The sequence below is a fragment of the Nymphaea colorata genome, chromosome 6, assembly GCF_008831285.2.
Source record: "Nymphaea colorata isolate Beijing-Zhang1983 chromosome 6, ASM883128v2, whole genome shotgun sequence".
Classification (NCBI taxonomy): Eukaryota; Viridiplantae; Streptophyta; class Magnoliopsida; order Nymphaeales; family Nymphaeaceae; genus Nymphaea; species Nymphaea colorata.
Genome location: NC_045143.1, coordinates 19,731,854 through 19,746,695, shown reverse-complemented (window position 1 = coordinate 19,746,695; position 14,842 = coordinate 19,731,854). Strand labels below are relative to the sequence as shown.

At 38.8% G+C, this 14,842-nt stretch overlaps 1 protein-coding gene across 1 annotated transcript in view; it reads left to right on the top strand.

Annotated features, from left to right (window-relative positions):
- Nucleotides 1–14,452, top strand: part of LOC116256619 (polyadenylate-binding protein RBP45-like) — a 30,765-nt gene extending 16,313 nt beyond the window's left edge. The window contains exon 2 of the mRNA XM_031633015.1: nucleotides 14,078–14,452. Within this exon, the coding sequence (XP_031488875.1) occupies nucleotides 14,078–14,452 (375 nt within the window). The remainder of the gene's footprint in view (nucleotides 1–14,077) is intronic.
- Nucleotides 14,453–14,842: the final 390 nt, after the last annotated feature.

The window sequence follows — 14,842 nt, the reverse complement described above, 5'->3', positions numbered from 1 at the left end:
TTAACTTCACAAGCCAATAGATAATGCCTTAATTTTTGACACATCCACACCAAGGCTAAGCAAGTTTTTTCCATGTGCGAGTAGTTCTTTTCATACTGCACAAATGTCTTACTGATGTAATAAATGACATGTTCTATTCGGCATCCTTCTTCATATTGAGCCAGAAATCCACCACAGGCTGAATCGTTAACTGTGATGTAAAGGAGTAGAGGTTCCCCTAAAATTGGAGGTTTTAAAATTGGTGGGCAAAGAAGATACTTCTTGATCTTTTCGAATGAGGCTTGACATTCATGCCCCCATTCAAATTTGACTCCTTTCCGCAGTAAATGGTTGAAGGGTTCGCATCTCATGGCGAGATTAGATATAAACCTTCTGATTGACTGAATTCTGCCTTGCAAGCTGCGTAGCTCCTTAAGATTTGTTGGGGGTGACATTTCGATGATCGCCTTTGCTTTGGAAGGATCCATCTCGATTCCCTTTTGGCTGACCATAAATCCCAAAAGCTTACCGGATTCCACACCAAATACACATTTTTGTGGATTCAATCTAAGTTTGTATTGTAAGAGTCTATCAAAAACTTGAGAGAGAATGTTGATGTGATTCTCCCTTGTTTTTGACTTAATTAGTAGATCATCTACATATGCATCCATGATTTGATGCATTTGGTCATGAAAAATAGCTGCCATAGCCCTTTGATATGTTGCCCCAGCGTTCTTCAAACCAAATGGCATTACTGTATAGCAGAAGGTACCCCATGGGGTTGTAAATGATGTTTTGGCTTGATCTTGAGCTGCCAACTTAATTTGGTTATAACCAGAATATTCATCCATAAAGGAGAACATAGCGTGACCTGCGGTACTGTCTACCAACAAGTCAATGTTTGGAAGTGGGTAGTCATCCTTTGGTGTAGCCTTATTCAAATCTCTGAAATCGATGCAGAGCCGAATTTTACCATTTTTCTTTGGGACTACCACAATGTTTGCTAACCATTCAGGATAGTCGATTGTTCGGATGAACCCTGCCTTTAGTAGGTCTTCCAGGCCTTCCTTAACTTGCCCCTCAAGACGAGGGTCTAGTTTCCTCAACTTTTGTTTGATTGGCTTGCATTCTGGTTTCAATGGTAGTCGATGCTCGACTAATTTTGTATCAAGTCCTGGCATGTCCTCATAAGTCCACGCAAAGGCTTCTTGATGCTGAGAGACTTGTTCCAATTTACAAAATCTTTGGACTCTCTTCCGTGCCAATGTTAATTTCCTCAATCGGATCATTAATCAGAGGTGACGGTTGATCTTGCTTTCTCATTTGGATGAACTCTGGACATTCGGCCTCAGTGAGTTCTGGATTTATCTCCTTAAAAGCTTTTGATGTTTGATCCTCAAATGCCATCCTAAAGATTGTAAAGAAGTTAGATGAAATTTGAGACATTGTATATGGAAGTAATTTGCATTTGTCATTGTATTTTTGAAGGTATTACAAAATGAAGACACTTGGTCTATTTGAGTACAATGACGACAAAATGACAAAATGATGACGGATTTGTTGATTCAAATTGATGGTGAACATCCGCCTATGGTATTGCTCTTGACGAAAGGTACTGGCTTGAATTCTTCCTCAACATCCACTTTTACATAGCTTTGGCACCCCAAGGCTTGAGTGCCTCGTTGTCCTGTCAAGGTAACTGGTTCCAAGATTCTATTTTCATGTTTGCCAAGGCTAGTAAATGGCTGGTAGCCATGGCGTATGAGTAAATCCAATCCTTTCTCATTCTGGCAGAATTTCTTGAACAACGGATGACTTTTGTAACTTGTTTCAAGTTTGGTACCCCTTTTCACCCATACCTGTTTCTTTGGTTTTTGAATGGCCAACCTGCTAAGACTTTGAGATATTTCTTCCTCTTTGCAGACTCGAATACTGGGTACCTCAATTGTATATGTTGGTACCGGAATCATTGGGTGTACAAGCCGACTTTCCCTATCCTCTGCATAGATGGTTATAGAATTCCCGTTGTGAGTCCATTTGACACACTGATGTAGAGTGGAGGGAACTGCATTGGTAGCATGGATCCATGGCCTGCCAAGCAACAAGTTGAAGGAGGGTTCTATATCCACCACATGAAATAAAACCCGATGATACGTCTCAGAAATATTCAAATCCAGACATATGCATCCTAGGCATGGTTGTCCTGTCCCGTCATATCCGTGGATGAAAATTTTGGATGGAGTATAGTCAGCCTGTCTTATGCCCAACTCACGAGCTGTTTGTTGTGGACAGATGTTCAGGCTTACTCCACCATCAATTAAAACGTGGGAGACTCTGGTGCCCCTTGTCTCTATCACTATGTGCAAGGCATCATTGTGCGATGCACCTCCAGTTGGTAGATCTTTATCAGAGAATATGATCGGACTATTTTCACATAATTCAAAAGCCCATTCATTCCCTCTGTTAGGGCTAAACCCTCCCTTCTTGGCTTCAGGTAAGGGGTCCAATTCATTGAAAATGGATTCCAATGGTTCAGGGTCACACACTTGTGACTTCTGATCAATCTCTGTCAGATGGTCTTGTTTAACCAGTCCGGTTTGTGCATTGATGGATCATTTATCATGTTTGAAAAACAATCCAAAGAAATCCAGGGACGCTGTATCCCTTTTGTTTGTCACCATAATTTGACGACCTGTTGAAAATCTGACCATCGAAACTATTCCTTTGCCATGTTTATGAAAAGGATTCTTGAGAATGTCCGGCTGTTCACTGACCTCTTTGATTATTTCTTTGTCAACTGCATCTTGCACAATATTTTTAAGTACAAGGCAGTCTTCTGTATCATGTCCTGGAGCGCGATGAAATTTGCAGAATTGCTCTTTGTTTTTCCCCATCATTGGTGGGGGGTTGGAGACTTTTGGGAGAAACAGAGTACCTCTTTCGATTAGCATATGCATGACCTCTTCATAACTTTGTTGTAATGGGGTAAATTTTCTATCGTACCCCCATCCAGGATGTTTGTTTTTTGTGCCACTACTACTGCCACTAGCTCTGTCCATTACCCCTTTATTCTTGGGATATTTGGACTTTTCTTTCTTGAAGGCTGCAGCGTTGGCCACGATGTTGGTTGGAGCATTCTGACTTCTGCTATTCTTTTTTGTATCTTCCCTTACTTTTACCGGGATGACAGCATCAAAAGCTCCATTCTCAATTCCTGCTTCAATGCATTCTGCCCTCTCAGTGAGATCGATGAAAGACTTGATTGGAGCATTGGAAATGAGGCTCCTTAATGGTTGTGTCAAATTGTTTACGATCAATCTTAGTGCATGGGATTGAGAGATTGGGTCTCTCATCTTGTTGCAAGAAGACCTCCACCTCTGAATAAAATCTCTCACCTTTTCACCTGGCCTCTGTTTTAGATAGCATAATGTGGTGATCGTTGGTGCAGTTTCAACGTTTTGAATGAACCTTTCGATGAAAAGGTTGATTAACATGTCAAAATTTTTCAATTCCACTGGGTTGATGTGTTCCCGATACCATTGTGCTGCAATTCCTTCTAAGCTTCTAGGGAAACATCGAAAGAGGGCCCTATGATTGTGGCGGAATTTGTAGCATTCAGCAAAGAACATGGCCAAATGTGCCTTTGGGTCTCCATGGCCATCAAATTTGATAAATTTCTTGGGCAAGTTTTTTATGTGTTTGTCATTTTCGAAGCTTTCGTAGAAATCTTCGCAAGTGAAATTCCTCTTGTTCTTGCCTTTAAGTTGTACTGCATTTAACTTCTTTTCAACTTCCTGGATTTTTGTTTTCCAGGATTCTCCCTTCTTCTTTTTCTTTGGAGTTTTCGGTTCTTCCTCACTACTAGATTATGTTGTAGCGTCTTCAGAAGAGTCTGAACTGCTTGATGAGTACTTTCTTGTTTTCTTCCCTTTCTTTTTGGCTTTTTCTGCCTGCGCTTGTTCTTCATTGAACATGATCATGTATTTCCGGAATCTTCTGTATTCCTCAAATTCTGGGTCATTTATTTCCAGCTTGGGAGGTGTTTCTGAGGAGGATTCTTCTCCCCTGTCTCCTATAAAAGGTTGATCAAGCTCCATTTCACTCCTTCTCCTGCTTTGGCTTCTGGTTTCAACCATAAAGCGGATGTTCACCTTGCAAGAAGAAAAATTGAAAATGTTAGGATGTGAATTGATGAGAGGTGACAAATTTTGATTACATATTAAAAGAAAGATGAGAATGACAAAACTTGACAAAGTTTAACATAACTTGACAAAACTTGACAAATTTTGGCTTAATGACAATGAACTAGACATGACAATCTAGGATAGAAGGGTAGATGGGCGGACTTCATCCCACCATTTTATATATTCGGGACCCATTCCTGGACCAAGGACAAGATACAAGTGAGCAAATGATTCCCAACGTTGCTGGGCATAGGTGTATATCCCGGACCACTCTTCAGTGTCTAGTTCACACTCCACAATGGCTCCTTCCGACTCAATTGGATATGCCTTCCTCTGACGCAGTGAGAATTGCCTGAGGCAACGCTCCGGATGATATTCAATTATGAAAAACGGTCCCAATAGAAGACTTCCTCTGACTGGGTTGTAAGTGTATCTTGACTTGATGACCTCTCGATCAAAGAAGTCCCAAATGATGGTGGAGTCATCAACTTCCTCCATCTTTCTGCGGTAGTGCTCCATACTGGATAACTGACCGTCTGTGTTTTGAAAATGACATGATTGTGGCCCCACATGTTTGTAGAACCATGCTTGCAGTGCAAAGACACATCCTTCTATCGAGTCTGCATCTCCAATTGAAAATTTGGCCAACCCTCTGTAAAGGAATGTCAACGCTGCCATTGCTATGGAAATGTGACGGACTTTGACATGCCCCCATTTTCTGAAGAGGCGAGCTATGCGGAAATCCATTATGTGTTCTTCATTATTGAAGAAGATAAGACCCACGGTACAAGTCACCATGGAGTTTTTGTACTTGTCTGCAACAGTTCTAGATAGTGACGCAAGGTTGACAAATTGGGAGTATGTTTCACCAAGCTCTTGTAGTTGAAGATATTGATGTCCATCTTTCTCTAGAAAATGCCAACTCCTTTTCCCTGGGAGTTTACGAATCACTTCTAGAGTTTTGACTTGACCTTGGTTTACAAGGAACTGGTCTTCAATTGGACCTCTTGGGTCACCTTTTGGTTCTGGCAAACCCATAATGTTGGAGAACTCATCACGAGTGATTGTCATTTCACCCCATGGAAACCAGAATGTGTTGGTCCTTGGGTTCCATCTTTCAGCAATTGCATGGATTAGATTGCCATTGATAGGCTGTATGGCAAGACTGACTGTTTCTTCAAGACCGCAATCCTCTAAGTGATCCGGGAACATACACCGAAAAGTTGGGTACCATGAAAGATACCACTGAGGTAGGTAGACTCTACTTGGGATGATGCGAAGTCCGGATCGGCCTTGACATGACCTGAATAGGATGTGGTCATATGGGAAGATACTTTCTGAGTCCATCTAGACAAGAAAAGGTATTAGACTTTGACATGAATTGACCCAATAGAGACTCGAGAAGAGTTTTGACATTGGGTTTGGACATGAACTTAGGGGCAAAGTAAAACATCACATGCATCCAAACAAGCAGTTAATGAAAAATTGATAATGCAATTCTTAGGACTCTTGCCTATATGCATTATTTTGAAAATTGGTCTTGGAACCTATGGAAAATAAATGGGTAAATGGTTCTTTATTTATCCAAAATTTATGGTATACCTATATACCAAATTTATGGTACTAGCATTGACTCCTCTAAGGGTTTTCTAGATTTGGGCTCTCCATTTCTCCTTGTTCACCCATCGATATACCGAGACTATTGTCGTTTCGGTACTAATGGGGGGACTTCTCAGTCCAATTGGGTGGTCCAGTTGTAAGGCTATATCTTGGACTAATGTCCTAGAAATAGCCCGGCAACATGATGACCGGGATATGATATAGGTAAGGATTTGTTTTTCAAAATTCATGAGAAGATGCAAAATAGATAGCTCTATTGCATACATTCCTAAGAGATGGATTTGAAATTTTGAGAGCATACATGGGCTGCATACAATCCTTAAATTGAAGAGGGGTAGGATAAATTGAAATGAATGAGGTTCATGAAATCTCCTCAATGTACACTACATGATGTCGGTATGCATTTTTGTGAATTTAATTTTTTTTTTTGTGCAATTGATGTCCGACATTGGTGAAAATAACTCATATATGATCCAAATAAGTCTTTAGACAAACAATGACGGGTCCCACCGGGCGTGCCATCTGTTCGCACCCCACTCCTTTTTCAAGAAGGTCGAAATGCGAGTGAGCAAAATTCTTTTAAAATTGGGGTTTTGAGAAAATTTTCAAGAGAAAGGGATCCGCTCGTCGGTACGAGGTCCAACCGTTCCTGCCGCCTTTAACAGGGGTAATTAGACCAAGGACTAAGGATCATTTGGATCATATACGAGTTATTGATGTAAGTCCTATATGCTTATGCATTGAGGTTTTGGATTCAAGAACCGAAATTCATTTTTTTGAATAAATGAATTTGAATATTGGGGGTTTTCAAGTCGGTTTAAAAACCTTTGTTTTGGTGTTATTTGAAACACATAATTCTTGAGGATTTTTGAAGATTTGGGATTGAGTTCTTTGTTGTGAACTCTAGATGATGATGATCATCTTATGATAAAAATTGATTTTGAACTCTTCTTTTGTCAAATCATGTGATTTGTAGAATTCATTCTTTTGAAAGAACATAGTTCCAAATTGTTAGAAAACATGTTGTTTTTCAAATGCACTTTGGCCAAAAGATTATGAATGCATTGCTTGTGTTTTCTTTTGAAGTTAAGTGAAGTTTACAAATTCTCATTGCAATATGACTTGGTCACTTTTTGCAACTTAAATTTGAATCACTTAATTTCTTGAGAATGTGCATGTGGTGCCATTGATTTTGAGTGAAAGTGAATGCATGAAACGAGAATGGAAACTATATGGAACATTCATTCTTCTCTCTCTCATAATCCATCAAGATTCATTCATATGAAACATACATTCTTCACTCCCTCATAATCTCTCAAAGTCCGTATTGCACGTCATACAATCTATACATGAAGATTGATTAAAATGTAGGACTTTCTCTATATGTGCTCATTATATGATTAAGCACATGAATTAGAGATGTAGTCCATAAGCTTGAGGCTTGACATAAAATTATCAAAATGATGAAAATATATAAATGATGTCAAGTTCAATCTTTGAAAGAATGGGAGACATGGATGACGTCCACTTTTGTCTCAAAATAGCTAAAAATCAGACCTTGTGTTGATTTAAATAGCTGAAAATTGTGGACATTGATTCCAATAAGGACTTGTTTCTTAGATAGAAACAATGAGTTTTTCAAATCTATTCAAATTCCAGATTTCGTAGTAATGAAATCATCAACTCCTTTGGATGATTCTAGGATGGTTGGTATTTCAAATATGTAAATTTGATATTCTTAAACCAATTCCTATGAAACATGGTCTGATTTCAACAACATACATACATCTTACGTATGGTTTGCTGAAATTAAGTAAAAATGAAATGAAAATAATTTATAATCTTGCACTAGAAAAATCAATAAAAATGGCCCATTTCCTTAAAGACCGGTTTGGAAAATGTTCCAACCTGATTTTAAGGGAGGAATGTAATTTTTGACAAGAAATCAGATACATATATGTACATATATAACAATGTATACATATACGTACCTTACTTTTCAAAATGAAATTTTATCAAGGGACCGCATGACTCATGAATCATGATGATTCATGGCTGGTTCTTTTATGTAGGAAGATTAGAACTTGTTTCAAATCTTCCCTACTACCCTTGATTAATTAAATTGAAAGACATGAATCAAAATGACTGTGAATAAGAAAGAAAATAAAACAATACTCAAGCTTATTCGTCCATCATTTCGCCATGCAAGGGTGGATCACATTCATAAAAACGTATCCATCCCTTATAGGCATTTTCATCATACGTGATGTAGCAAAATCACTCTCTCACCGTGGGATTCTCATGGTAGGGAGTTCAAAATGGTATTAAGTTGGTTCCTTTGAAAGGGACGTGGCCTTGGGGCCCATTTCAAAATTTGATACTTGGGTTATATTTAAGAAAAACCGACATATGCATGCATTATGCATTAACATGTACATTGAAGCGTAGGTTTCCCTTAGCTGGACATCATTCCCAGCCGTAAGCAAATGAAAATAAACCCTCCCACGAATTGCTGGAATTAAAATAAATCAACAATAAGCTAAAGTAGAAGAGAAGTGAGTTAAGATCACCTACCTTGCGGTCGGTCTTGATGTTTGTCCTTCGTCTTCACTTGTTTTCTAACCAAGCAATCCTAAGCAAGAATCCAACCGTGGATTCAAGCTTAGCAAAGTAGAATAAGAAATAGCTTGCTTGCTGGAATTTGGAGTGGTAAAGAGGGCTTCTCACCACGAAAATCCTAAGTAAGGGTTCACTTAAGCACCCTAACTTAGCAAAATCAATGGGGAGAATAGAAGAAAGTGAAGAAGAGAATGGAAGAAAAAGGGGAAGGGGCTTGGACGAACCTCTTCTCTCTTCCTTGGCTTCTCCCTCCTAGCTCCTTGGCTGCAGCAATTTGATAGAATGCTCCAAAATTTCGTCCTCCCCCTTGGTGGCCAAGGGGAGGTTTATATAGAGGAGGAGGTGGGTTCAACCACCTTCTTAACTCACCTTGGGAACTTGCTTAAGACCTTGGGGACTTGTAAAATGAGTTAAATAGACTTTAAAGGCTCTAATTGACCATTTCTCAGCCCATTTCCACGAGCTAGGTGGGCTGGGCTAGGTTTGGTCAACTTGGGTTCAGACCTAGGTGACCATTTTGACCAAAATTTGGACGAAAATGCCCTTGCACAAGGTTTTGCCCTTATTTTGTACTATTTATTTATTTTTTTTTGAAATCGAGCTTATAAGGTTAAAACCTAGTTACTAAGCTCCAAATGCCATTGAATTATGATAATTAAATTTAAATTTTAATAAAATTTAAAAATTTTATCAAATTTGTTGAAAAGGGTATTTTCGTCCAAAACTTGATTGAAAATGGATTTCAACTGAATCAAACTTTCACTTGAGAAATTCAATTTAAATTTGGTATTTGATTCATGCATTTGACAAATTCAAATGTTTATTTGCCTTTCATAAACCATTTTAGGCTTTTTAATCTTAAGTTGACCGCAAAGGGCAAAATTATCCAAATTGATCAATTTCGACCAATTGACCAAAGTCAAAGCTCATTTGCAAGTAGTTTGACTTTATTTGAGGTAATTTGATAAATTTGGGTCAAGAAAGCTCTTAATTGAGCTAAATTGTACTTTGACTGAGTTTAGTCAAAGTGGGTTTGGTTCGGTCAAAGTCTATTTTCGTCCATTAATTGGATCATGAGACAGACTTACGTTTTGACTGTGTTGAGCCCATGGTGACCGAACCTAGCTGGAATTGGCACCACATTTGAGTGCACCCGGGTCAAACCTACTTGGATTAAGTAGGTTAGGTGAGTTTGACCAGTCTAGTAATTGCTTCCTTGAAAATGATTTTTTTCTTTAAGAGGACCTGGTTAAAGAAGAGGGAGACATAAATGTCTCTCTTTTCCTAGTTTCTCCTTTATTTCTTCTTGAAAATGACTTTTCTTCAATTAATTTGAGAGAAAATATTTATTTATTATTTTTTTTGACATGGAGGGGCATGGCCCCTGGGGGGCTCTTGACCACACGGGCTAGGTGGGGCCCACACGTGGGTCCCACGTAGCATTTTAGACTGAATTAGATCCAATTCTTGGATCTAAGTCAAAATTTGCATTTTGCAATTGGATTTGGATTTCAAATGACATTTGCAATTGAATTTGGACTCGTAATCTTGCATTGGGATTCGTGTATCGGGTTAAATTCACGATTTGAATCTAATTGTTCTTTAGATTCGAAATTGGTTTTGAAATTGTAAATTTTCACATTCTTTTGTGAAATTTTCACATTGCTTCAATTTTGATGTGAAAAATTTGGGGTGTTAACACCCACCCGAGCTTGGGTCAAACCGAGCCGATCCGATAAGAAATCGGGCCGGCCCGATGCTCTTTTCTTTTTGTTTGTTTGGGTCGAGCCCGGTCAGTAGGGTCGAGTATGGCAAGGAGGGGCCGCGTTCGTTCCGTTCTGGCGTTCGAAGGACACAGGCACGCTGCACGCCTTGGCACCCCAGCCCGTCTGTTCACGCCTCAATCTCGCCGTTTTTATTGAAGGCAAAACATAAATCGAAGGGAAGGCCTGGCTTCGGGCGGCGGGCGCCAAGAGAACCTTGAAATTAGGGAGAGGGAGGGGAAGAGGAGAGTGAGATGGATGCTCAGCAGCACAATGGGGAGCGGTGCATTCACACCCGCAGCCGCAGCATCATCAGCGACGACAGTGGAGGAGGTGCGGTCTCTCTGGATCGGCGACCTTCAATACTGGGTGGACGAGGCGTACCTCCACAGCTGCTTCGCTCAACCGCGAGGTAACACACTTCTACCTACCCTCCATTCTCATTTCCTTCGTAACCCTTCGTCTGTTTTCCTGTTTTTTGGGGTGGCTACTCTTTTGTGGGCGGGTCTCGAGTAGTTGTCCTTCTGGGGATTTTGGGTTGGGGGGCTCGGACTTTTCATCTGCTTTCTGTTTTTTCTGTTAGGGTTCTTGTGCGCTATGCTTTCTGCTTTCTGGACCTTTCCTTGTTTTTCTTTGAGTCATTCTTCTTCTTCGTCTTGCTTCTTCTATTTCATGTTACAGTTGCCCATGCCTTTGAACTATAGTTTTTGTGCTGTCTAAGGTCTGTCTCTCCCTCTCTCGTGCGTATGTATGCGTGCCCATGCGCGACCCCATATCCCTTTTCACAGGATACCCGTTCCATCTTTCAGTTGATATTTTGTATTGGCTGCAGGATTAGGGTTCTGTGGTTGTTTGTTTCACAGCTGCGTGGTTGGGTGCTCCATCTGTCCATTTTCACATATTACCTTTTTGTCGTTTCAGTTGCTTTTTGTATTGACTGCAGGATTAGGGTTCTGTGGTTCTTCTGATTAAATAGGATATGGCGTTTTATTCTGAGCGCATATATGGAGCAGTGTTGTCTTTAGGATATGTTTCTGTCACAGTCTTCACTGGCACGTCCATTTACCATTCTATCTTAAAATGACAATGTACTGGTTATAGATATGTAACATGGTACGTGAATGTGCTGGTACCCAACTCTTGCGGAGCTAATTTACAGAAGAGGTTGATCTGGTACCTAAGGTTTGAAACCCATAGACAACCAATTAAACACAAACGATGAGAAGTTGATGAAACAAACACACTTTCGACATCAGTCATTGGCAGGAAGAACAAGATATTTGGGTTTGTTCTCTTTTATCTTTTACTGGCATGCAATCACATCGAACAACCATGTAAACAGGGAAGGGGAATGGAACGATGGTGTGTAGGAGGGATAGGTCATTATTACTTTGCCGGACAACAAGAATAGCGATGGAAACAATGAATTTTGATGGGATGACATGACAGACTGAGTAGCAGTAGCAGCACTTGTACCTTGCCAGAGTGTTTGAACTTTGAAGTGGACATGTAGGCCATGACAATGTCATGTGCCATTGCCGTAGCTGTACTATGCTTGCTAATCGAGCAGAAAACCCAACCCATTTCTTCTCTCTCTCTCTCTCTCCCCTCTCCCCCCCCCCCGCGCCGCCCCTCTGCCCCTACAAAAAGGGGCTGATATTATGATGCTCTATCAGTTCCAAAGATGGAGGAATCGGGCCGCACATTTGGGCTGACTGCCTTTATCAGGCATAGATTCAACCTTGGCATGCTATTGTCAAGCTGTTTCACTTTCACATGGATCCACACTAATATCATAGAGGCATGCTGTTGCCTGCACTGATTGATGACCTTATTATGGGAACGAATGAAAAATTACTAAAGATGTCCAACTTTGTCCGTGTCACCAGTAGGCATTTTTGTCGATTATATACTTTGCCATACTCCATGTCCACTTTTTTTTTAACCTGCCATGTTCGAGAGATATCACCATACCTACATTTTCACATGTACCTCCACCTGGTGACTTAGATTTATATTGTTTCACTCACATCTACATTTCCTCTATGGTTTCTCTGGAAATCTCTATAACCAAATTGTTTTCACATGCATATATTTGAGAATAACATTTGTGACAATGATCTTCATTAGTAAGTGAAAGTATTCCATATGTCTCTTAAAGGTACTTTCATCAATTCTTTTTCATTTTCAAGAAAAGTTACATTTCTAGAAACGTATAATTTATAATTCTTTTGTCATAATATCTAATTCTTTTTCTGTTTTTGAATAGCCAAAAAATACACATTGACTTGATAGCTTATCATTCTTATTATTCAAAGGAAATAATTTTATCCAATTATTAATTTTTTCTCAATCAGGCTCTAGTTGAAAAGTTTGTGAAATGAGAAATATTTAGTTCATTTACTGTTTCTGAAGGGAAGTCTATTTATTAGATATGCAGATGTAAGGGCTGCTGGCCTAAAATTTTTGGTACTTCTTTGAAGTAATTAGAGTTCTTGTGGTTTCAACTTTCAACTTTCAATGAGGTCTTAGGAGTTAGGACAAGACATTTAATGAATGATTCCATTTTGGCAATTTCTTTAGTTTGGACTGAAAATTTTCTGATAAATATTCTAACCGAGTCCAATTTAAAATTTCTAATGTTGGTGTTAAATTTATCCTTTATCATCTCATGAGATCTCTTTAAATTTTCAAAAACTTCTGATTTTAATTTGGGCAAATATAGCAGTGTATATAGCGAAAGTCATTTACCAATATTACATAATAAAAAAACATCCTTTTGACATTATAAGTGATAGAATCCATGTTCAAATTCATACTTCAATTGTTCTCATTGCAAAAGAATATTCTTTCTCCAAAAGGATGGATGTCATTTGCCAAATGCAATCATTACATTTATTGTTCTCATTGCATAATCCTGTTAGAAAAGTATACACTATACCTTTTGAAAACTAGAATGTTTCAATCTATTGCTGCCAATATGAACATCATTATTCTTTCGCAACAGTAGAAAATGAATTTTAGAAAGCTACAAAAGATTCATGAAATGAAGATCTCCCCTTTAGAGCCTTTCCCAGTCAACTATTTGGACTGGTGATTCTTTATAGATCAACCTCTAGATGAGAAAGGTACATTATATTCATGATCAGTAATTTGAGAGATTGAGATATATTATTAGTATATGCATATTGTATTACATTGTAATTTGTATACAATATACTAGAGCATTATATAAAGTATCTATGTCTCTGTGTGCATGTGTGTCATAAGTTTTAACATTATTTTGAAAGCATACCTGTACCTGCGTAACACACATAGGAATGTCATATACATAATTGACTACGTTGAACCAACCTATAACTGAGCCAACTACTGCTAAAACTCAGTTGAGTGATCCATAATTTGCTGAAAAATTAGTGACTTGGCTAGTACATCCCATGAGTTGGTTGAGTATTGTCAACTTCCTAGTCATTCATTATTTTGGTCAGGCAGGCAACTGAATCACCAGGTCAACCAAGTCAATGTGGTTAATTCCCTGGGTTTTAAATGCTGGATTGGAGTTTCTATTTTGTGTATCTAATTGTAGCCTATTCATTTTTACCATGGTTATCTTTGAGAAGGCATTTTATTTTAAATTCACTTTGTGCAAGAATATCTGGAAAATCATCAATAACCTTGTGATTGTATTTTCCTTCTATTTGTCTTTTGGTCTTTAGGTATCTGACTTCAAAGTGTTTAGAATTTTTATATCTTGAAGCATTTCTTTCCCGACCACTGAAATTGATAATTTTGGACGTGCCTAGTGAAAAGAAAAACACCACAAATTTATGTGGGTATGTATGGTTAAGTGTGTTGGCTTTCTATGCATGTGCCTTTGGATAAAGATTAAGTTATGTTGGTGCTTGTGAGCAGGTTGTCTCAGTGAAGATAATACGCAATAAGATTACTGGTCACCCGAAGGTTTATGGCTTTGTTGAGTTTGTGTCACATGCAGCAGCTGAAAGAATTCTGCAGACTACAATGGGACACAAATGCCTGGGAACTGAACAGTGTTTCAGGATGAATTGGCCTCTTGGAATGGTGAAAGGCGTGCAGATGCAGGACCTGAACATTCCATTTTTGTTGGGGATCTGTCACCTGATGTTACAGTTACTTGTTGCAAGAGACCTTCAGAGCCCAATATCCATCTGTAAGGGTGCTAAGGTTGTAACAGATCCTAATACTGGTCGTTCAAAGGGTTATGATTTGTTAAATTTGCTGATGAGACAGAAAGAAATCGTGCATTGACTGAAATGAACGGAGTTTATTGTTCATCTAGGCCAATGCGGATTAGTTCAAGCTACTCCAAAGAAGACTGCTGCTACCCAGCAACAGTATCCCAACTGCTAAAGGTTTTTTTTCTTTTATGTTTAATACTTTAATTCTACTTTTTTTTTTTGGAAGAAAGTTCATCATTTGTTGAAGGTATTGTTGTGGTTTGTCTTTTTCACTACTATCCTTCTAGTATCTTTAGGTTGTTTCTTTCTTTTTTTTTCCGTATTAATCTGCATGTTGCTATGTAGTATGTCAGCAGTATAGAATTGATGATATTAATACACCAACATGACTTTATGTTGCATAAGACTAGGCATGCGTTTTGTAGCAGAATCACAAATATAAGCTTTCTTTTTTTTTTTT